Raw genomic sequence first — 23356 nt, 5'->3', positions numbered from 1 at the left:
AAAATAATAATAACAACAACAATAGCAACTAATGCAGTTTTTCAGCTAACACTGTTCTAAGTGCTTTTACAAATATGTTCATTTATTTAATCCTTCCAATACCGTATAAAGTTAGATACTATGATTAACAGCATTTCGCATGGGAGGTATCTGAGGTCACAGTGGCAGAGCCGTGATTGGAACACAGGCAGCCTGGCTTCAGAATGTGCCTGTTTAGCCATGGCCTATTCTGTATTGGGCTAGTAAGCAAGTAGAAGAGGATTTTTGTCATTTGGCATCATTCATTCAAGTTAAGGAAGTCAACCAGATCATAAAGGGTTGCTAAAAGGATTACGGTAAAGCAAGAGTAAAGCATTTTTAATGTAGGTACTTCTATAAAGGAGTTCTGTGGGGCATTTCAGATGTTGACACAATGTGACTGATTTCCCATTAATCACTGATGTTAATGGCATGGCTCTAAGAGTTCAAGCTGAGCGGTAGCAGTGTTTTTAGAGATTGAGTCAAAATGACTTTTTAACTCAAAATGGTTTTTAAAAATAGTTTTCCGGTGTCTTTTGATAGTATATAAATGAGTTGCTTAAGCGAGAGACACAGCATGCATAATAGACTTAAGCCAACAAAGCTAACCTTGCCAGTTCCCTCTCCCCTCAAAAGGAAAGTTGGTCAGTACAGTCATTTTAATTAGACTAGTTTGTGTTTGGGTTGTCAAAAAACTTAATTTGGTAGGGCAGGTAATTTCTGTCACCAAATGATCAAAGGCCAGATCAGTGTTTGCCAGTGATCCCTGTCCAGTAGATTAAACCGGAGGTAAAAACTAAGCTTAATCCTGTAATTACTGTAAGCCCGGTAGGTGTGGCAGAAATCCAGTCAACTCTACCCATCAGGCTCTCAAAGCTCTGTGTTCAGGTGTTTTTTCCTAGAGTCTTAGCTCTTCAGATGGAGTTGGTCGTTTCCTCTAGTCCCCACTTGAAAGGGCAGAACTCTCGAGAAGGGGGAGTTTTTAATGAGGTATCTTTAAGTTCTTGCTAACCAGCCCACCAAATTCTCATCTGGGAGATGGGAGCCCGCCAGATTCTCACTGCAGTGGTGTGCATCTATGCTGTCTGTTGCTTTAACTGTGCTGAGGTGGTCTGCTCTGTTCAGGCCAGTAGTTTGTGGTGTTCTGGCCTTCTGGCGGTCAGGCAGCCCGTGTGATTGCAGGCCTTGCCATTCTCTCTGCACTTGCCCTCAGTTTTTAAGACCTGAAAATGGTGGGGAATCAGTGGTAATACAAATAGGGATCACTCAAAAACCATTCCTAGTGTACCCGTAGAACATAGGGTGTGTTTTGCTGATTTTTGGAGGGGGATGGATCGGGAAGATTTTCCTTTTGAATTACATTTGGTTGGTTGAACAGTTATTAAGATTATTGTCTATTTGTGGGGCACCATCAGCTAGTGGAGAGGGAGGTGGCATGTCTTACAGGTTTGCCAAGTACAGGAGAAACCAGTCTCAAAATTACAAGTGACTAATCCCCAAAGCAGCTAATGAAGAATTGGCTATACTTCAGTTTGTTTTTTATGAAGTGGATGAGTAATTGCTGGTGTGACAAGTGTATTATGCTAATGGAATCATTTAATATCTTATGTTAACACCCACCTAAACGGAATACTAAGTTAATCGATGTCTATTTAAGGAAACTCCTGCAGTGGTGTTGAATGTCAGAACTCAGATTTGGTTGTAGCTACTCCTTCAGGCTGCCATTCCACTTTGAATTTGACAGTTGTTTCATCAGGATTGTTTAACACTTTCACTCCACTTGAAGCTTTCTCAAACTTGTACGATGGCAGGTAGAGGACTTCACAAGTGTTTATGAAGAAGTTGATGAGGAACAGTACTCGAAGCTGGTCCAGGCCCGCCAGGATGACGACTGGATCGTGGATGATGGTATGTGGGAAGAAACCGCCTGCCAGGCACTGTATCATTTGCTTTTCGTAGCTTCTCACTCGGTGGAGTTGCTGCTTTGCTTGTGCACATGTAAGGCGCTAACTTAAGGTCATACCTTTGGTTTGGGTTTTCCTCAAATGCATGATTTGAGGGTGTGGAATCAGAACAATAGGAAGTTTATTGAGGGACATTTTGGAGAAGCCAGGCACATACCTCAGGCTATAGTATAAATCCTCCAGGAAATGACTGTAGGAATTGGAAGGAACCTGTGGGCTATCCCCATGTGATGGGGCGTAGGAAAACTCTATCTCACAGAATGGCTGTGAGGATTACAGGAGACTGTACTTGTGAAGAGTAGCTTCGACAGGGGCCCCGGGCAGAGGCTGGTCCCCATGTTCTTACAGCCCTTGTGGAAAGCTCGATGGTTCCTGTTTGTGGGACTTGACTTCTTGGGCGTGTCAGTGCTGACCGCGGAGCGGAGGGAGGGGGGGTGTAGACCGTGCCTGCCACTATATTTTTGTTCCTACTTCTGTAATGGAACTCAGCTATATTGCCAGCGTTCCAGGCTCAGTAGTTGTGGCACACGGGCTTAGTTGCTCTGCGGCACGTGGGATCTTCCCACACCAGGGATCGAACTCGTGTCTCCTGCGTTGGCAGGCGGATTCTTAACCACTGCACCACCAGGGAAGCCCGACTTCTGGTGATCTTGATTCTTTTACTCTTTATTCTTCTGGTAGAGTAGAAGTACTGTAAAGCATCCTATTGTGGCAAACTTTTTTTTTTTCCGGTACGTGGGCCTCTCACTGCTGTGGCCTCTCTCGTTGCGTAGCACAGGCTCTGGACGCGCAGGCTCAGCGGCCACGGCTCACGGGCCCAGCTGCTCTGCGGCACGTGGGATCCTCCCGGACCGGGGCACGAACCCGTGTCCCCTGCATCGGCAGGCGGACTCTCCACCACTGCGCCACCAGGGAAGCCCTGTGGCAAACTTTGATCCTATGGGCCAAATGATTACCTTAGTTCACCTAAATAGGCATAGTATACAGTTGATCCTTCAACAATATGGGTTTGAACTGCTTGGGTCCACTTGTATGTGGATATTTTTCAGTAGTAAATACTACAGTACTACATGGTCCGTGGTTGGTTGAATCCGCAGATTTGGAAGAACTGTGGATACTGATGGCTGACTGTAAGTTATGTGTGGATTAACCCCCAGGTTGTTCAAGGGTCAACTGTATATCCTTTGGTTTTGACTCAGAAAACCTGTGTGGGTGCTGTGTTTCATCTGACTTCTGGTTGAACAGGATTCTGCTGCATTTAAAAATGGCCTGGGCCAGGAGAACCTCTGAGTGGGTATAAAAGGGTTTTTTAAAATCTTTTTGTCATGGCTAAAATATTATTGGCCAATTTTAGAAATTTGATCCCGATATTAAATTTTGTTCCTGCAGATGGTATTGGCTATGTGGAGGATGGCCGAGAGATTTTTGATGATGACCTTGAAGATCATGCCCTTGATTCCCATGAGAAAGGTATCTGCATTTTGAGATACACAGAATTGTCTAAAATTTCAGATGACTTGGTACTTTGACACAGTTTCTTTAAGGACGAAGGACCTACCACAATTGTTTTTCAGTATAGAAAATGTTCTAATGTTGAAAGAAGCGTAGTTATGTAGAAAATTAAATGCAAAAAGCGTAAACAACCAGGAAATGAGGTGTCATGTCTCTGTTATCCAAAGAGTTTAGTCTTACTTATTTTGGAACTTTTAGCCCGGTGGTCATTTTAGACTTGCTAATTTTGAGGGCTGCAAGAATTGATGTCTTTTCATTCCTACTGAAGTGACATACTTAGAATTTTAGCTCTTTGATAGAAGTACAGTACAATAACAAGGTTTAGAACTTCTGTCAACTTGCTTTGTTTAATTGAAATTTAAAATGATATGAATGTATGTGTCATATTTTCTTAGCTACACAGTCATTGGCAAAAAAATTTTTTTGAGTAAACAAGCCTGATTTAGTTCCTGTAAAATGAGAGGGGAAAATTCCCTTCAGTATTTGTTTTTTTGGTTTAGTTCATTATTACCACCAAGTGGTAGATCACTGGTCAGCACTCTGTGGCCCACTTACGGCCAGTTTGTTTATGGCCCACTTAACGGCCGGTTTATTTTTTATTTATTTATTTATTTATTTTTTTTTGCGGTACGCGGGTCTCTCACTGTTGTGGCCTCTCCCGTTGCGGAGCACAGGCTCAGCGGCTGTGGCTCACGGGCCCAGCCGCTCCGCGGCATGTGGGATCTTCCCAGACCGGGGCACGAACCTGTGTCCCCTGCATCGGCAGGCGGACTCTCAACCACTGCGCCACCAGGGAAGCCCGGCCGGTTTATTTTTGAACAGCTTTATTGAGACATAATTAACATACCATACAATTCCCCTATTTAAAGTGAACATTTCAGTGGCTTTCAGTATGGTTACAGTAGTACAGCCATCACCACAATCAATTTCATTACCCCAGAAGGAAATCATACCTGTTACTATATAGCTCTCAAGCTAAGAATGGCTTTTACATTTTTAAAGTGTGTGTAAAAAAAGAAAAGAAAAATTCAAAGAAGAATATGCAACAGCTTAAGAGACGTGTGTGGCCACAAAGCCTAAAATCTGTGCTCTCTTTACCCTTTTCAGAAAGTCTGCATCTTAATTTGTAGATTATTAACATTTTACGACATTTGTTTACTTTGTCCGTCTTCCCCTTTCCCAGACACATACATGCAGACTTTGTTTTTGGTGAATTTATTGAAGGTAAGTTGTAGACATGCTTCAGTGGTGATCTCCTAAGAACAAGGGTTCTTGTCTTTTTAGTCACAGTACCATTCTCAGGATATTATCTAAGATTTTGTCCATATTAAGATTTCCCCAGTTAGCCCAATAATGTCTTTTATAACTGTTTTGAAAAATGCAGTGTCCACTTGGCTTTTCATGTCTCTTTAGTCTTATTTAATGTAGAGGAGCACCATCCCTCCTTCCTCCCCCTCTGGCCCAGTGTCTTTCATGACATGGACATTTTTAAAGGGACCGGGGAATTCCCTGGGGGTCCAGTGGTTAGGACTCTGTGCTTTCACTGCCGAGGGTGTGGGTTCGATCCCTGGTCGGGGAACTAAGATCCTGGCAAGCCGTGTTGTGTGGCCAAAAAAAAAGACCAGGCTGGTTGTTTTGTTGAATGTCCCACAACCTGGGATTTGCCTGATTGTTTTTTTGTGCTTAGAGTCAGGTTAAATATTTTGACAAAAATAAAATTTAGTTGAACTTGTGTCCTTGCCACTCATATCAGGGACACATAACGTCAGTTTGTCCCATTACTGGTGAAAAGAAGTTTGATCTCTTGGTTTAAGATAATGTTTGTCAGATCTCTTCCTTGTGAAGCTACCTTTCCACCTTTGTAATTAATGGAAATAGGAGTGATAATTTGAAACAGTGTGTGTATATCCCTTTTTCCCACCAACTTTTACCCAGTGCTTTCAGCCTTTACTGATGATCCTTACCCGTTTTTTTTTTTTTTTTTGGCCATGCCGTGCAGCTTGTGGGATCTTAGTTTCCCAACCAGTGACTGAACCCGGCCCGGCAGTGAGAGCGCTGAGTCCTAACCACTGGACTGCCAGGGAATTCCCCTTACTCTCCTTTTTTAAATTAGCATTTCAAACTCATGGATTTAAATAAAAGTGCTGTTACAGTTCAGTATCCATTATCATCGTTTTCCTGTTTGATGTGGAAATCACCACAAATTTGGCAGTGGGAGACCCTTTGAGCTGGCTCTTATGTCCTTTGGACATGGTCTCATCAGTCTTTGAGCATTTCCTTGCTTTCTGGGCCAACAAGATGTTCCAGGTTCTCCTTGGGTGATTCCTGTCCTAGACCTGGAATCAACCATTTCTCCCAAGAATCATGGTTCCTTTTAGTAGAGAATGGTAGCAGATCTGGGGGAGGGATGTGCTCATTGCTACTGGGATGTAATGGTTTCTAGGCCCTTTCAGTGAACAGAGCTAGGAGATTATATATACATGTATGCTGTGAATTCATACTGATACATTCGATTCAAGTGTAAAACCACAGGGTACTTCATTTTCCCAATCTATAGTTGTATTTAGCTTCACCCTCAGGGAAAACCTCGTCTTCTAAAATATACTCAGAATAATTTTGGGAATTTTAGAAGTACTAAACCCATACCTCTAGCAACAACCCTTCTAAGTAAAGTTTATAATTTCTTTGCAGTTTAAAAATTTTTTTTTTTGCCACACTGCATGGTATGGGGAACTTCCCCCACCAGGGATTGAACCCATGCCCCCTGCAGTGGAGTCACAGAGTCTTAACCACTGGACCACCAGGGAAGTCCTCTTTGCAGTTTTATTTGTTCTTGGCATATATCCTACTGAGGGTGTATGGTGACGGTATTGTGTTTAGAAGCTATATGAAGTAATTTTTTTCTGTGTGCTGTAGTATCAGTTTACTATACAGGTTCATTTGTTTTTGATTTTATTTGAATTTAGGCTTTTGAAAATATCCTTTTTTTCCCTTTTGTTTTAATTTTAGTTTTTGACTATTGTAAAACATTTTTACGGCTTAAAAATCAAAATGATATTCAAGAAATAGACTAGATAACTTTTACTCTCACCTCTGCTTTCTACTTCATTTCTCCCCGTCTCCATAGGTAACCATTTTTATTAGTTTCTAATTATCCTTCCTGTGTTCCCTTTTACAAAAAAATAAGGTTGTATATGTTTTTTTCATGTGGGATGCTATTTGTTCATTCATTAGTTAAATTATGTGGATCATCTTCCTGGTTTCTGCCAACCTGTGTCATGTAGGAACACTACACACTGGTACCGACCATTAGATAGTAGTGTGGCTAATTGTGTTATTCCTACTTTTTATGAGTCCATGAAGAAGAGGATGAAGTGAGCCCATGTGATTTTTCACCTCCCTGAAGTGAGGAGGTTTGTGTTAGTTTCTGGCGTTGTTGTTAATTATATCATCTTGAATGAGTCCCATCACCTATCTGGACATTAGTTTTTTCAGCTGTAAATTAGGAGATTGGACTGGACAGGGAGGTTCTCGAGGAAAGGACCCACGTCCTGATCATCTCAGTGCTGATCACAATAGCAAGTGCAAAGAAAATGTGCAGCATTTATTGAATAAATGAACCATCTCTGTATCTGTAATCATTATGTTATCGTTTCCCACTAATACGTCAGTGGAGAGAATGACTTGACATTCTGAAGGAGAACTAGTCTTAGAAATCTATTCCATGCTTTGTCACCATTTACCCACAAGTCGCTGCTGTTTCAGTGTCCTTCCCAAGGAGCCCAGTGAGGTCCCAAGGTCTTCAGAATGGAAATGGAATTCCGCATCCACTTTAAACACTTAGAAGAAATCGTAGAGTTTTGCCTGGGAGTAAAAGGTCAACTCTTTTTGGTGTAGATCCAGTCCCTGGCATGTTGTTTTCAAACAGAGACAGAAAAACATCAACTAAATCCCAATGAAGAAAAATCAGTGGGAAAACGAATAAAACAAATCAAATTGGGGACTTCCCTGGCGGTCCAGTTAAGACTCCATGCTTCCATTTCAGGGGGCATGGGTTCGATCCCTACTCGGGGAACTAAGATCCCGCATGTTGCGTGGCGTGGCCAAAAAAAAAAAAAAAAAAAGAAAAGAAAAAAAACGGAAAGAAAGAAAAAAAAAACAAAACAGAAGCCCTAAAATTGTGGAAGAATTTCATCTCAAATGTTGATTCCTGTTCTTTCTCTGTTTCCTGTTGTCCTATCTAATTCCTGCTAACCTACAATGGTGAGATTAAAGCCCCTTAGTGAAGCCTTCCTTGCTAGTCAAACCTCTGTTGACGTTCTCTTTTGATACCCTTTATTAGGACCTGAATTTTGTTTACTAAACATTTTGACCATTGCCTATATTCTCTTTTCAAACTGCTCCAAATGATCTCTTTAAAAAATTAAATTCCCCTGTCTTATGTTTTTCACAAATGTGCTACAAATCTTTTCATAGTCTTAGGCACATGAAAAGTACATAACAGAAAATTTATCGTCTGTGACATTTAGTGCATTAACGGTGTTTGCAGCCATGACCATTATCTAGTTGCAGAACATCCTTTCACCCCAGATGGAAACCCATTAAGCAGTCATTCCCCAGTCTTCCTTCCCTCAGCCCCTGGCAACTGCTAATCGCTTTCTGTCTCTGGATTTCCTATTTTGAATATTTCATACAGTTGGAATCATGCAATTATGTGAACATTTGTGTCTGACCTGTTTCATTTAGCATAGTGTTTTCAAGGTTCGTTCATGTTGTAGCATGAATCAGTACTTCATTCCTTTTTAGGGCTGAATACTATTAGATTGCAAGGATAGACCACATTTTGTTTATTCACTTATTAGTTGTAGTGCATTTGGGTTGTTTCCATCTTTTGGTTATTGTGACCAGTGCTGCTATGAACTTTTGTGTACCAGTTTTTGTTTGAACGCTTGTTTTTAATTCTTTTGGGCATATGCCGAGGAATGGAATTATGTGTATGTATTTTTATTTCCTTTCTTACACAAAGGGTATTTTCTATAGACACTTTTGTACTTGGCATTTTTTCACTTAAGAAGATATCCTAAATCAACTATACTTCAATTAAAAAAGGAAAACAAAAAAGAAATAAAACTGTATTGATAATGCAGAAAAAAATGAAAATTCTGAAATGTTAAAAAAAAAAGATAGCCTGAAAATCACTGCATACCAGCACATCGAGGGCTTTCTTTCTTGCTCATTTCTATATACCTGCATAGTATTCCATTGTATGGATGTACCAGGGTTTATTCATGTGGTTTTCTTGAATGAACATTTAGATTTTCAGTAATTAGCTCTTGCAGGTGATACCACATTGAATAACTGTGCATATGGTATTTTCCTCAGGGAAAATTCCTAGAGGTGGGATTGCTGGCTCAGAGAGTACATGCACATGAAGTTTCATGAGATATTGCCAAATTCTTCTCCATTGGAGTTGTCCCATTTTACTCTCCCATGAACAACATTTGAGTGTCCATTTGGACACCATGGCCTCACCAACAGAATGTGGTGAGAATGTGTTGTCAAGCTTTCGAATTTTTGCCACTCTGATATGCAAGAAATGACATCTTCGTGTGGTTTTCATCTGCATTTCTTTTACGTATGAAGTTGGGTATCTTTTCATAAAACTTAATAGCTGTTTATATATTTTATTTTATTTTTTTGGCTGCGTTGGGTCTTCGTTGCTGCACGCGGGCTGTTCTCTAGTTGCAGCGAGCGGGGGCTACTCTTCATTGCAGTGCGTGGGCTTCTCATTGCAGTGGCTTCTCTTTTTGTGTAGCACGGGCTCTAGGCGCGCAGGCTTCAGTAGTTGTGGCATGCGGGCTCTAGAGCATAGGCTCAGTAGTTGTGGTGCACGGGCTTAGTTGCTCCACGGCATGTGGGATCTTCCTAGACCAGGGCTCAAACCCGAGTCCCCTGCATTGTCAGGCAGATTCTTAACCACTGCACCACCAGAGAAGCCCTATATATTTTTTTAATGTGAACCATATGTTAGTATTTATTGCCCACATTCCCTTTGGGTTTTTGGCCTTTTTTTTCCTGGCCATAGCATGCGGTTTGTGGGATCTTAAGTTCCCTGACCAGGGGATCGAACCTGGGTCCCTGCAGTGGAAACGTGGAGTCCTAACCAATGGACTGCCAGGGAATTCCACTGGCCTTTTTTTTTAATATCAGTGAAATTGGTTTTTTCTCTGCAAAACATATTGCAAAATTTTTCTTCTGTTTTGTCTTTATACCTGTTTCTGATATAATTGCATCTATCGATCCTTTTTTTTTTTTCTTGCAGATGGATTTTGAATCATAGATAGAAAGACTTTCCCCACATCCAGGTTACAAGGAATTTGCCTTTTTTGTTAAAGTACTTTTATAATTTCATTTTTAAAATTTTGACCTGTGATCTGCTTGGTGTTTATACTGATTTACTTCTTTACAAATGGGTAGCCAACACTAATTATTAAAAAGTCCATCTTTTCCCCAGTAATATGAGATGTTACCTTTGTTTTATGCTAAATTTCCATAAGTAATTTGGTCTTTATCTAGACTCCATATTCTGTTTCATCTGATCTGTGTATTCATATGCCACTACCACACTATGTTAACTATTCATTCTAGGTCTTTTGTAGGTGGAGGCTGCTCTGGGATGAGTCAGAAGGCGAGAGTAAAATTGACAGTAGTAGAGGAGTTTGCAGGTGGTTTCCACATGCCTGGAAGAGAAAACATATGGCACAAGTTGTTCTTTATGGAACAAATGTCTCCATGCTGTTCAGTGTTGCTAGGACATGCGTTCCTCATAAAATGGAAACTAGGATGCTACGTTATCGTAACTGGTGATCTTGTTTTTTCGTAGTTCAGTTTTCCTGTCAGAGTCAGTATCACACTAAAATGATCTCATGAAGACTGAAAGCCTAATCCCCTGGCACCAGATGAGCTTGATCTTTTTATTTCTATGGGGAAAAAAAAACCCACCCACCTTTTAAAAAGCTTTTTATTTACATTAACAGTAGCAATTAAACAGTCCCACTTAACTCATCGTGATATTTGGCTGGCATTTCATCAGTTTCTGTAATAACATTTAGTCAAGTTGTCCTGAATTCAGCTCATTTTAAAGATTCTTTCCTGTGTACCTTGCATAAAGTCTCATAGTTTTGTATTTTGAATTTTTAACATTTTTCTTGTCACAGTCTCATATAGAGAGGGCAGGTGACTGGGCTTTTGGTTTTCCATTTTGATTTTTGCTGGTGCGTGTTTCTAAAGAAATTTTCTTCCAACAGGAAAAAATGATAAAGCATGCAGCAAAGACAAGAGGAATGTCAAGAAGGCCATGGTGACAAAACCGAAAAATATCAAGTCAATGTTCATTGCCAGTGCTGGGAGGAAAACCGCAGATGTGCGTCTCATGGTTTTCTTATATTTGCCTCTTTCTTTGTGAAGCAAAGAGTCCTGTTTCTTCATAGTTCACCTTTCCTGTCAGATTCCCCATAGCTCTAAACAGATGATCTTATGAAGGCTGCTAGGCTAATCCCCTGGTTCTAGATGAGTTGGTCTTTTTTTTTTTTTTTTTTTTTTTTTTTTTTTTTTTGCAGTACGCGGGCCTCTCACTGTTGTAGCCTCTCCCGTTGCGGAGCACAGGCTCCGGACGCGCAGACCCAGCGGCCACGGCCCACGGGCCCAGCTGTTCTGCGGCATGTGGGATCTTCCCAGACCGGGGCACGAACCCGCATCCCCTGCATCGGCAGGCAGACTCTCAACCACTGTGCCACCAGGGAAGCCCTGAGCTTGGGCTTTGATCTTTGATTATATTTAATGTTTGATTATACAGTTAATAGGTGGTCAGTATGTTTTTTTTAATGTTGCTTTTATTTTTACTTTATTTTATTTTTTAATTTTTTTGGCCACGCCATGTGGCTTGTGGGATCTTTGTTCCCTGACCAGGGATTGAACCCGGACCCACGGCAGTGAAAGTGCTGAGTCCTAACCACCGGCCTGCCAGGGAAGTCCCAATATGTTTGAACTCAAATATTTGAGTAATGTTTTCCCAATCTCAGTCACTAAGCTGGATGTAGATTTCTAGGTGAATTGAGGCACCTCAGTGGTTGTGGCTTGGAGATAGAAGAGAAAACTAAACCAGAAAGCTGCACTGACAGTGAGTGTGTTTATTTTGGTGATTAGCAGGAGGATTATGGAATGAAGCTGAAAATTGAGGGCGAGGGCTCGGGGTGTAGGAGTTATGTTTAAGCCCGTGGTGGTTAAGATCTGTGAATAGTAGAGGAGCCCTCAGAGTTAGAAGAGACAAGGACTGACTGGCTGGGTTCTTCCTTCCACTGACATGGGGTCTGGGTGGAAATATGAAGGGCAGGGCTTTCTCATTCTCCCTGCCTTTATAATTTCCAGAAAGCTGTTGACTTGTCCAAGGATGATCTGCTAGGTGATATTCTACAGGATTTGAACACTGAGGTAAGTGAATCTCCAGGAGTTGTCAAATATTCAGGAGACATGGGCTGAAGAAACAATTCAGTAATTTTACAAAACAGACTATTGCTAGAATGCAAAACAGAAACTTCAGTGACAACACCACCACCAAAAAACAAAACAAAAGAAAACAAACAAACCCTAAAACCAAAACAAAGCCCTTCAAATTGGTTTCTTTTCACCATTTTAGGTGAGTAGTTTCTAGCTACTCTAGGCTCTGTGATTGTGTAGATTGGGCTGTGTGGGGCTGTGTTTGAAGTAGTAAGAATCCACATGAGTCAGTTCTGGGAAGGCACACTGCTTGCGCTCAGTTGCTGCCGTGTATGTTCCCGAAGTGGATTGAAGCCTGTCAGTCTGCACAGTCAGGCGTGAGATACTCGTCTTGAATTCCGAGTGGGGTTGAGGGAAGAGTCAGTGAGCTGTCCCTGATAGAACTCAGACAGGTTCATCTGTACTGGAATTTGCAACTGGGCTGTTTCACAGCAAGACTAAGCTCTCATTTAGAGATGTGCTTCTTTCTAAGTGACCCTTGATTAAAATGACTTACACCTACACTGTGTAGTTTGAGCTTGACAGTTTTTAAATGTAATATTCTGGAAGGGTAAGGGAGAAGTATGTTAAGTTTTAAAGAGAAAAAATTGATGAGGGGTGGATTCAATATCTATTCTGGTTTTCTAGTGAGTCTGTGGTATTGTTGCTATAGTAACCTCACTGCATGAACAGTGGGGGGAGCAGGGAAGGAAAAAAGTGCTTTGCTCATTGGGCTTCACTGGGGGAAGAAACGTACTTTTTGTGTCTTATGGTAAACCAAGCATGGCAGTGAATGTCTGTCTTTCCCCTCCTTTTAGACACCTCAAATAACTCCACCACCTGTAATAATACCGAAGAAGAAAGGATCCAGTGGAGCTTCACTGAATCCTTTCTCTGTACACACCCCCAAGGTATAGTGTGTGGAAATACCTTCAACCTTGATTTATATTATTGCTTAAAACTTATTTTGTTGCTTTTCTGTTTGAGCGAAATGCCTTTGAATTTGTTCTTGCTTTTGTTTTAAATTAGGACTCCTGTTTCATATTATATAGTTTCATATATTTTAAAAATAGCATGTGCCTTTTTTTTTTTCATAGTAAATTTTGTAGTAACTAGTACGTGTTTATTATAGGTATTACAGCTGTGCTAAATGCAATAATTTTCCTTCTGGAAACAAGTGTGTTTTCTTGTAAACCTAGGTAACAGTAAAATAATTGAAGATGTTACATTAATAAAACAGAAAATCGTTTTATAAATGGGAACTGTCATTATCTCTGGTCAGGGTAGGACAGATGCATATTTTTAGTATGCAGGTCTAACTGACTAAACATTTAAAAACATTGACAGGCAGCTCCTTCAGGAAAAACCACTTCCCCGGTCTCAAGGAAGCAGCCTTCATTAACCCCTGCTCCTCTTAAATGTGCTGGATTTGCTGGTAAGTCTGCTGTCAAGCAGAATTGCAAGGGTGTAAAGCAGTTGCAAAGTGCTGTCAAAAGATGGAGGCCCCGTGAAGGAGGAAGTGGGGGGAATTTGAAGGGCTTGCAATAGCCAGTTTCAGCGTGAAAGGTTTGAATTCATAGCAGGAAAAGTTGAAAACATCCAATTTGGAGATTGAAGCGAAATGCAAATAGCACGTGGGCAAGGGGTAGGCTGCCGTTGCAGCGTAGGGGAAGCTTTTGTGCCCCCCTGGCAGCGGCACATGGTGGGACTGTGTGATGCTGCCCTCAGGAGAGCCGGAGCCGGCGTTGTGTACAGTTGACAAGGAGGAGTCAGGGGCAATGGATTTTGAAGATGGCGACTTTGATGAGCCCATGGAAACGGAGGAGGTGGTTGTGGAGCCTGTGGGTGCCAAGACCTCCGACCAAGAGAGGGAGCCAGCAGAGGGGACGAAACATGAGGCAGATCCTGGGAAAGGGACCATATCCTACTCGTAAGAGCATTTTATGACTTTTCTGACAAGTAGTGCTACAATTATCCCATCGGATTTTGAAAGGAGTTTGAAAATGTGATTTTTGCAGAGCAAGTTTTCTCCCAGATGTCTCTTCCTGGGACATTGATCAGGAAGATGACAGCAGTTTCTCAGCCCTGGAAGTTCAAGTGGATTCCAGTCACCTCCCACTGGTAAAAGGGGCAGATGAGGAACAAGTATTTCAGTTTTATTGGCTGGATGCTTATGAAGATCCGTACAGCCAACCAGGTAATCATACAGTTACATACGGTACGTGGATGTCTTTAATATGGAATAGCGCCTTTCCCTGAAGTGTTTTAGTGATTGTAATTGGAACAGGCTCTGCCCTCATGTACGTACATAGTAAGAGAGCAACACTCACTCACTGTAAAGTGGGTGAGCCACCTGGATGGAGAGCAGTTGTGGTGTGAATAGTCCTTACAGGCGCTTATCCTGAAAACCAGTTATATGTGGTTTTGCAGTGTGTGCTTGTATTATAGTTCACCGTCGATGTATCTGAACGTACTGGAATGCACTTTACTTAAAGTGGAATCAGTCTTTAATTTGTTCCTTCAGCAATTTGAACACCTGCCCTGTGCCAGGCACTAAGATGGGGTGAACAAGCAAGTGTGATTTCATGAGGCTTTGCAAATTAAACCCAGGGCAGCCCCATCGTACAGCTTCAGGGGACACCATTTTCACGTGTGTGTCGTGTGACCTCCCAGCACAGCAACATGGCTGGTGCTCACTGGACTTGGGTGACGTAGTGGGCCTGCCCATCCTGGTGCCACTCCCTGTGCTTTGCTGTATCTGCTCCAGGCTGGCTTTTATTCCCTGACTTGATTAATGGTCCCATGAAAACCAGAAACCTGGGAGCCAGCCTTGAGTCCCCCCTTTCCTCACTTCCCTCACCAAGTCTTATTAGTTTTCTCCTTCTAAACTAGACAAGCTGTCTTCTCTCTCTCCTTGCAACTCCCACCCTTGAGCCCTTCCTGCTACTGAACCCAGCCTCCTAACTGATCCCTCAGCTGTCATCCTCCGCTCTGCAGCCTGAGTGATTGCTCAGGACGTCATTTCCTCGTTAGAGAAAATCCGCAGTGGCTGCTGCCTGCGACTTACAGTCCAAGTTACTTAGCAAGGCTTCTGTTGCCTGCTGTGTAGGACTTTTGTGTCCTAGAAATAGTTTGCTGTATGTACCTACTGCTCTTTATACCGTATCCTTTTACTCACTGTATTTGTCTGCCTACAATGACCTCACCTGGCTCAGCCCCAGTGTGGTCTCCCAAAATTTCCTAATCCTCCAAACTGGCCTAAGAGCCCTTTCTGTGACCCCCATCGAACCTTTGCAGCATTTGTCATATTATTTTGAAAAGATCTGCTTCTGTGTTGTCTTTTCCCCCAAAGCCTTTAAACTCCTGGAGGGCTGGGACCTTTTATTTCCAGCATCTAGGATGATGCCAGTTACATAGTAGATGTTCAGTAAATGTTCATTGAAATAAACTGCACAGCGACAGTCCTGTAGATGCACAGGAAAGGTTTCAGAGAATCAGCATTGCATTCGCTGTTATTACCAAGTCTGCCTCTTGAAGCCTTGTAGCATTGTGGATTAAGAATGGCTAACACAAAAATGGATGGTCTTCCTCCCATAAATCCACATATAAAGCATCAGATTGCTGGTGTCAGTTGCCAAAAATTAGAACCTCAGGAAACAACCCTCTCTCTTTCCTGTGTGCAAATGAGTTTATTTCTTCTATTATTGCTTACTGGTTGATACTCTTAGTAAAAAACAGCATCATTTTGCAGGGCAGGGGTCTAGAGCTGTGCTGTCTACTGTGGTAGCCACTGGCCACATGCAACTCTTTAATTAAAATGAAATAAAATTTAAAGTTCAGCTTCTCAGCCACTAGTCACGTTTCAAGTGCTCAGTAGCCACATGTGCCTAGTAGCTACCCTATCCATGGATAGCACAGATAGGGAAGAATTCTGTCATCACAGAAATTTCTGTTGACTAGTGTTGATCTATAGTAATGGATGTTGTAGGTTAAGATTGAAGCACATTGAAACACAGCTATATTTGCAAAGCAACCGATTTATGGTATATATTGTTGAATTCTGGTACTGACCATAGTCATGGATGGGCCTTTTCAACCACTATTGGGAAATATTTTGCAGTTGAAAGAGGTACCAGTCTGTTACTGGCCTGTCTTCTGATTGCTAGGGTAAAAGGGAGTTTCTAGTGCTGGAAAAGGCCTCAGAGACCATCATCTCTAGTTACTCACTTAAAGCAGAGGAAGCTGGGGCTCCAAAAGATAAAGTGGTCAGCTCCTCAGTGGCAGAGTTCAGGGCTTCTCACTCGCAATCCACTCTGCTGTTCCGTGGTACTTGTGAAGTTGTGTCCTCTGTGATTGATGCCAACGGGTTAAATAAGATGGCTTAAAAAAAAAGAGTCCTATAATCTCAGAGGGTTGAACAGTTTCATCATGATAGCAGGTAATGATCACTGAGCCTTGGTGAAATCAGTGTTGCTAATAAAAACGAAGTACTCCTAAAGACCCTGTTATTGTTTCTCACTTTCTTACAGATTCTAAGTAAGTCAGTTGTTGCTGAATGCTCCATAATTATGAAAAGAATCTTACTCTTTGCATATGGGAAGATATCCTGTCTTCATTATGACTTTTTCAAGGTTGAATAATCCTGACTGCACCTGGTTTCAGCTAGTAACTTTAAGGGGAATGTAATCTTTGTTTACCATGATCTTTTTTGTGGCAAATGAGGCATAAGCAGTGTCAAATGTGTTGCATGAAATGTGATATTAGTATGACTGTAAAATGAGCTATTTGAATCTTTGAATCCAATATTAGGGTCTTTATTTTTCTTTGCATGGAATTTTGGTTTTTCGTCTCTAACTGTTGTGAGGATGACTTTTAATTTTCTGAGCTACTGTGACTTTTTTCTTTTTTAATCATCCCCACAGTCCTCCCTCCCCTCTCCCCTATCTCCCCCCTCCGCCTCTTTTACCCCAGCTGAAAATTACACAACTCTTGTAAGAATTTTAATCATCTGCAGAAATGAAAATTCTTAGATAGTCTTATTTCTACTAGAACGAGTGACAGAAGGAAGTACTGATGAGCTATCTTGTGAAACTGGAGTAATTGGCCTTGTGAACAGTAGCCTTTGCATGTGCCAGAATTTTCTAAGTGCCTCAGGCAAGTGGCCCTATAGAGCAGCTATGTTCATTACTGCTGTCTAATTATTCATGGAGCCCAGGATTTTGCACAGTGACCATCTCTTAGGTTGACTTTCAAATCTCTGGAGTCCTTTTTTTTGGCCACGTGGGATTTTAGTTCCCGGATCAGGAATCGAACCCAGGCCCTCAGCAGTGAGAGCATGAAGTCCTAACCACTGGGCTGCCAGGGAATTCCCTCTGGAGTCCTTTCTTTTTAAAATTAATTAATTAATTAATTGATTAATTAATTAATTTATTTATTTTTGGCTGAGTTGGGTCTTTGTTGCTGCGCGCGGGCTTTCTCTAGTTGCAGTGAATGGCGGCTACTCTTCATTGTGGTGCACGGGCTTCTCATTGTGGTGGCTTCTCTTGTTGCAGAGCACAGGCTCTAGGCATGCAAGCTTTAGTAGTTGTGGCACATGGGCTTCAGTAGTTGTGGCTCGAGGGCTCTAGAGCGCCGGCTCAGTAGTTGTGGTGCCCGGGCTTACTTGCTCCATGGCATGTGGGATCTTCCCGGACCAGGACTCAAACCTGTGTCGCCTGCATTGGCAGGTGGATTCTTAACCACTGCACCACCAGGGAAGCCCTGGAGTCCTTTCTTGATGGCCATGTTTCATGAACAATGGCTTGATGTCCAGAAAGGCTTGGTTTACCACTTTGTGGTCTACGTTACTTAGGGATCTCAAAAGGATTTGGATACTAGACCCCATTTGTTAAACTGAAATAGGAGAGGCAGGAACATTACAAATGCTACCCAGCCAAATGTCTTCAGTAGTCTGTGAGGTGGAAAGGGTGAAATAGAAGATAATAGTTTAGCCCTATTAGGAGATATATACTATTATATGGAATAAGATGTGAGATGAATTATGTTTTTCCAAAACACAATTTTACATACAGGAGAATAATGATATACCATACATAGTTATCCTTACACATGAATGTTAATTTTTGTTGGTAAGTACAAGCTAGAAAGGAATTTAGTATTATATTTTCAGAGTTCTCATAAGAGGTTTAAATACGAGATTTGTTGGAAAATAAGTTGCTTTTTTTGTTTCTCTTAATCTGGGTAATCCTGGTTCTAGGGAAAATGTCCTTTTTTTCCTCCTACACTGATCTAGGATGTCTCCCTAGTTTTCGAGGTCTGTCTACATTGAGCCGGGATGTCTCTCTAATTCCCCAGCGGTTTCTACACTGACCTAGGGTGTCTCAGTAGTTATCCGGGTGTTTCTACTCAGGCCTGGGATGTCTCCCTGATAACTGAGGTTTGTCTCCATTTACCTGGGATGTCTCCCTAATTCTAGGGAAAAATGCTTCCACCAAGTTAGAGAATCATTCTGTTCCCTGTCCTCACAGTGGTCACAGGTTTTACTGGTGTGGTATTGTCATGGCATAGGTACTGAGTAAAGGAACTAGTTTTTGGGATTGGGCAGCAGATACATTTGCTGTAAGAAATGACTTACCAAAGCATAAATGTGTGGACACTTGCAGTGAGCTTTTACATCGTCCCTTTAATGTGATATAATTGAAAAGTTTATTTTCTCATGGTTTTTCCTTATTCTCGTAGGTGTGGTGTTTCTGTTTGGCAAAGTTTGGATTGAATTCGCCCAAACCCATGTGAGCTGTTGTGTCATGGTGAAAAACATTGAACGAACGCTCTACTTCCTTCCCCGTGAAACGGTAAACCTTAGTAGACAGCTTCTAATTCCAAGTGTATTCTGTCTTCCGCCACCAACCCTGTCCTTTGACAGGGCTGTGGATTATCTACAACCTTTCTTATTGCCTGCCTCGTGACCACTGATTGTCAGCAGCTCCATTAGACATTGGGAGAAGTGGGGTGAAACACTATCTGTTTTTCAACTTGTTAGAAAGTGTAAAAGTGCCTGAGTTTCAGTACATAATGCTGTCTTCCCCCGCCACTCCCCATTTCCATAATTATTGGGGTTGGGAGTTTATGACTCTAAAATATGACATGGCGTTTGGCCCAGTTTTCATGGTTTTGTTATTTCCTCCACAGCCATTTAACAAGGTCAATTCAATTTGCTCCTTCTTTTTATTGGGACTTAACATCCACACTCCCCTCTCAACCCCAGCCGTTCCCCATCTCAGTTGAACTGTGAAGCGTCTTGGTCAAGATTTACAACACTATTCTCCCATTTTGTAGGATTGATCAACTTTATCTCTGGCTTTTATGATGCCACTGGGAGGACTTGGGTGTTGGATTTAGTACATTTTTGGGTCCATTTGTATCTTTGAACTCACCTTATTCTATTAAATGTTTAAGTACCTGAAGATGAAAGTTGATTTAGGCTTGGGTTTCTGGTGGTTGAAAAGATCTTATGTACAGATACTTTTTCTCCTCCCCTCCCCTCCCCTCTCCATGGGAAAGCAGAAAATTGATCCAAATACAGGGAAAGAAAGTGGACCTCCAGTTACAATGAAGGATGTTTATGATGAATTTGATGAGAAAATAGCAGCAAAATGTAAGATTATGAAATTCAAGTCCAAGGTTTGTATTTGGTGATAATTTTTTCAGGTCTATATATTGGTTGTTTGTTAATTGCCTGATTTAGCAAATAGTTATTGCATATCTTCTTTTTGCAAAATGCCTTCTGTGTGGCTATAATTCATTGAATGGAAATCTCATAGCAATGTAAAACCAATATGTTAGATTTATAAAAATATTTATTCTTTCTCTTTAAACTGTGTATAATGTTCATTAATTTGAATAAAAAGATAACATTAGCAAAGTAATTGCTTCCAGTACTTGAAGCATAGCTTGTGTTCTTATTCTGAGATGGAGAAGAAACTGTTCTGATCTTGTTTACGTTGGTTATTGCCAAGTTGTCTTGGTCAGAAGGTTAAATCTTTAAAAGTCAGGGTCTGATGCAGTTTCTGATAGAACAAAGTTCTTCTATTCATGTGATACATATTGATCAGTTATCTTCATTTTAGTGAGATATTGATGCCTTTGGCCATAGTTGTGGGGCTGTAAGTTCCTCAGCACAGTGGCTATATTAACAGTGATTGCAATAAAGGGAGGATTGAGTTGCTGAAGATGAGGCTAACCATCTAAATTTGAGCTTTTTGACTTGTGGCTGATGGATCAGGTCTCTAAAATTCTAGAAGCAATGTGGTGCAATGGTGAAGAGCATAGGTGCTCAAGCTAGACTGCTTGTGCTTTAAGTCCTAGCCCTACCACTTCCTGGTCTGTGACCTTGAACAAGTGCTGAGTGACTTCTCTGGGCCTGTTTCTTCACCTGAGAAATGGGGCCTTATTTCAAGAGCTGTTGGAAGGGTTAAGTCAATTAATTGGGATTAGTGATTACAACAATCCTTGGTACATAGCAAGCACTCAGTACATGTGAGCTATGATTATAATGTTTATTATTAATTTTTCTAGCAAGATGGAGTTGCTTAGTATCAAACAGCAAATAATTTAGTGCATTGACATTGTAAACATTTTTAATGTTTTATTACCTCTCTTGAATGCAAATACTTCTAAGTTCTCTAGTGTCCAAAAGAAGTCTTTTTAACATTTTGTCACTGGCTATTTTAGTCCCAGTTGAGAGGGGGAAAAGGTACTTTTTTGGCTTTATTTACCTTTGTGTTCCATAATGATTAAATACAGAAACATGCGTTGTGTATGTAATGCTTGTCAATTTAATTTGTGAAAAGTTTTTTTATCTTAATGATTTTTAAATACCAACTTACCCAGGCAGTGGAAAAGAGCTATGCTTTTGAGATACCTGATGTTCCAGAGAAATCGGAGTACTTGGAAGTTAGATACTCGGTAAGTCAAACAAAGAAAATGAATGGATTTTGCTTGAAAATGGCATTTTCCTATTTTTGAAATTTCAGCTGGCTTTCAATTAGGAGTATTGGCAGGGCTCTTCAAGCTTAACAGTTCATTGAAGTGAACTTATAGTCATGAATAATTAAAATGAATAAAATGAATTTAAATATGTAGACTATAGGTTATACTGCCTTTCTCTGCTTTCAAGTATGCATCTTTACATAAATAAGTTGAAATTGCACAACTGTTTGTCAAGTGGAATGAATGCCACAAGATGGAGTTGGACATCATTAGTCTGTTGAAGTGTCCCTCTCAGCAGTGGAAAGGTGAGAGAAGAGCGTCAGTAGCGTCACTGTAGAGCTGCTCTTGCTCCCGTGACAGACAAGGTCACTGCTGCAGGATGTTAATTAACTGGACCTTAACCTCTCTTTACCTCTCCGTTCTAGTGTTTTGATCTCATGATGTTGGAAAAGGGAAACTTAAGAAATATCTCTGACAGTGGTGATGAAAAGTACCATGGAAGCATTTTTTGTAATTGTCAAAACTTTTATTTAGAAATGAATTTGAAATAACATTTCTTGCATGCCATGTGTAAATTATTAATAAAGTTGTGATGAAATACATTGCTTATGACTTGATAATTTTAGCTGTGGATTTCTAATCTGAGGAATGTATGTAGCATTCAACTGATGCACTAGTAATTATTCCTGGTCTTAAATTGCTCTATAAGCAGCAACTGTTTCAAGCATCAACAGGAAGATGATAACCAGTATCATTATTTTTTGCTCAGATAACGTAAGAAAATTACTGAATTTATTATCGGTTTGTTTAGGCTGTATTCATCAGAGCACACATGGCAATATATATAGATCTTGAGAACATGAATATTTCTTATGAAAAGAAAAATAAAACACTGTCTTCCATAAAAAATTTTCTCCATGGAAGCATTTTGAATGAGTCCTACTCCCTTGCTTTTATTTATTTATTTATTTTGATCCGTGACTTTGTTTTTAATTCTCAAGCCTTATGATCAGATAATTTACAAATTTGTGCTAATGATAAAGCTTCTCTACCTTAAGCCTTCTGAATTGGCAAAAGCACCATTGCCCATCACACATCTACAGTAGTTCTACCGTTGTGTTTCTGAATACCTGGACAATCCTGAATTATAACTTAGTCTGACTTTGTAGAGAATTCACAAGCAAGTTTCGTAGCATATCTTGGCACAGTGAATTTTAAAAGCATCTGATCTTAAAGATCATCTATAAAATGTGAGAGGTATTAAATATTCTTTATTTTGATGCTATACATAAACCACACTAAAATTTCTTTCATTAAGTAAAACGCAATATTTTAGATGGAGAATTTAAATTAAATTGGCATAGTTAAGACCAAAAAGATAAAGTGGACGTTGTCAGTATATCTTCAGCCCTTGCCTTAACAGGCAAACGAACACAACTTGAAACACAGGTGAATCTTGCTGGTCTATGAGACAGTTAAGTGAGCTTCTCAGTATTTAAATATATTAATATAACCAGTTATAGAAATCTAAATATAAAAGCAATCTCCTATAGGGTTTGAGAAGGCATTCACCGTATCGCTGAAAAGTTTAACATTCCTTATTCAAGTTTAATCATCTCTTTAGAAGGGGAAAATAGTGATAGTACTTTTTGAACCAGAATTACTATCAAAATTCAAAAAGCTGACTATATTCATTTAGCCACAAGCCAATCTTATTTAAATCAGGACAGAAATATTACCTCAGCCATTCATGATCTGAATTCTAGTGTATGAGGTCAATTTAAATATGGTACACATAAAAAGTCATGAGACATTTGTTTCATAATAAATAAGGCAGTGGCCAATGATTACGCATTAGTAGCTTTTTTGAGATAAGCTATCAAGTCTGCCCTTTCTCCCTTCTTAATGCCAGCGAAGAACATTTTTGTTCCAGGGATGTACTTCTTGGGATTCTCCAAATACTCCCATCAGTGTCTCCTCTCCCCAGGTGATGCCTTTGTTCTTGTTGGCATCTGTGTAAGAGAATCTGAAAGTCTGAGCTGTCTTTCACCCAAACAGACCATGGAGATTTGGCCCAGTCTTGTGCTTGCCTCCCTTTTCCACAGTATGGCACTGGGCACACTTCTGAACACAAATCTTCTTGCCCTTCTCAACATCACCCATTCTTAAATTGTTCTTTCTCCGTGCACGACTAAGAGGTTCCCGCTCGCAAGCCAAATGTCCCGCTCTCTTGCTTTCATTCTTCTAATGGAGTTATACTTATTTGGCTATTCTTTATCAGTAAGGCATGTACAGCTCTGGACAGAAATCCTCTTTTGCGGGAGCTTCTTGGCCCATTT

General features: G+C 40.7%; 1 protein-coding gene and 1 pseudogene across 3 annotated transcripts in view; one reads left to right on the top strand and one right to left on the bottom strand.

The window, feature by feature from the left end:
• The window catches only part of POLA1 (DNA polymerase alpha 1, catalytic subunit), a 294762-nt gene that overhangs the window by 5815 nt on the left and 265591 nt on the right, over positions 1-23356 (top strand). For both annotated transcript variants that reach the window (XM_081222762.1, XM_081222763.1), the window contains exons 3-13: positions 1830-1926; positions 3372-3452; positions 10802-10917; positions 11922-11984; positions 12848-12940; positions 13377-13464; positions 13758-13959; positions 14048-14226; positions 18768-18880; positions 19593-19709; positions 20919-20993. In XM_081222762.1, coding sequence (XP_081078888.1) covers positions 1830-1926; positions 3372-3452; positions 10802-10917; positions 11922-11984; positions 12848-12940; positions 13377-13464; positions 13758-13959; positions 14048-14226; positions 18768-18880; positions 19593-19709; positions 20919-20993 — 1224 coding nt within the window. The remainder of the gene's footprint in view (positions 1-1829; positions 1927-3371; positions 3453-10801; positions 10918-11921; positions 11985-12847; positions 12941-13376; positions 13465-13757; positions 13960-14047; positions 14227-18767; positions 18881-19592; positions 19710-20918; positions 20994-23356) is intronic.
• LOC308609061 (cytochrome c-like) lies at positions 22441-23180 on the bottom strand (annotated as a pseudogene). The gene has a single exon. The product of its transcript is annotated as a cytochrome c-like (transcript).

Source organism: Mesoplodon bidens, assembly GCF_964165515.1.
Source record: "Mesoplodon bidens genome assembly, chromosome: X".
NCBI lineage: Eukaryota > Metazoa > Chordata > Mammalia > Artiodactyla > Ziphiidae > Mesoplodon > Mesoplodon bidens.
This window is presented reverse-complemented; position numbering and strand designations above follow the sequence as displayed.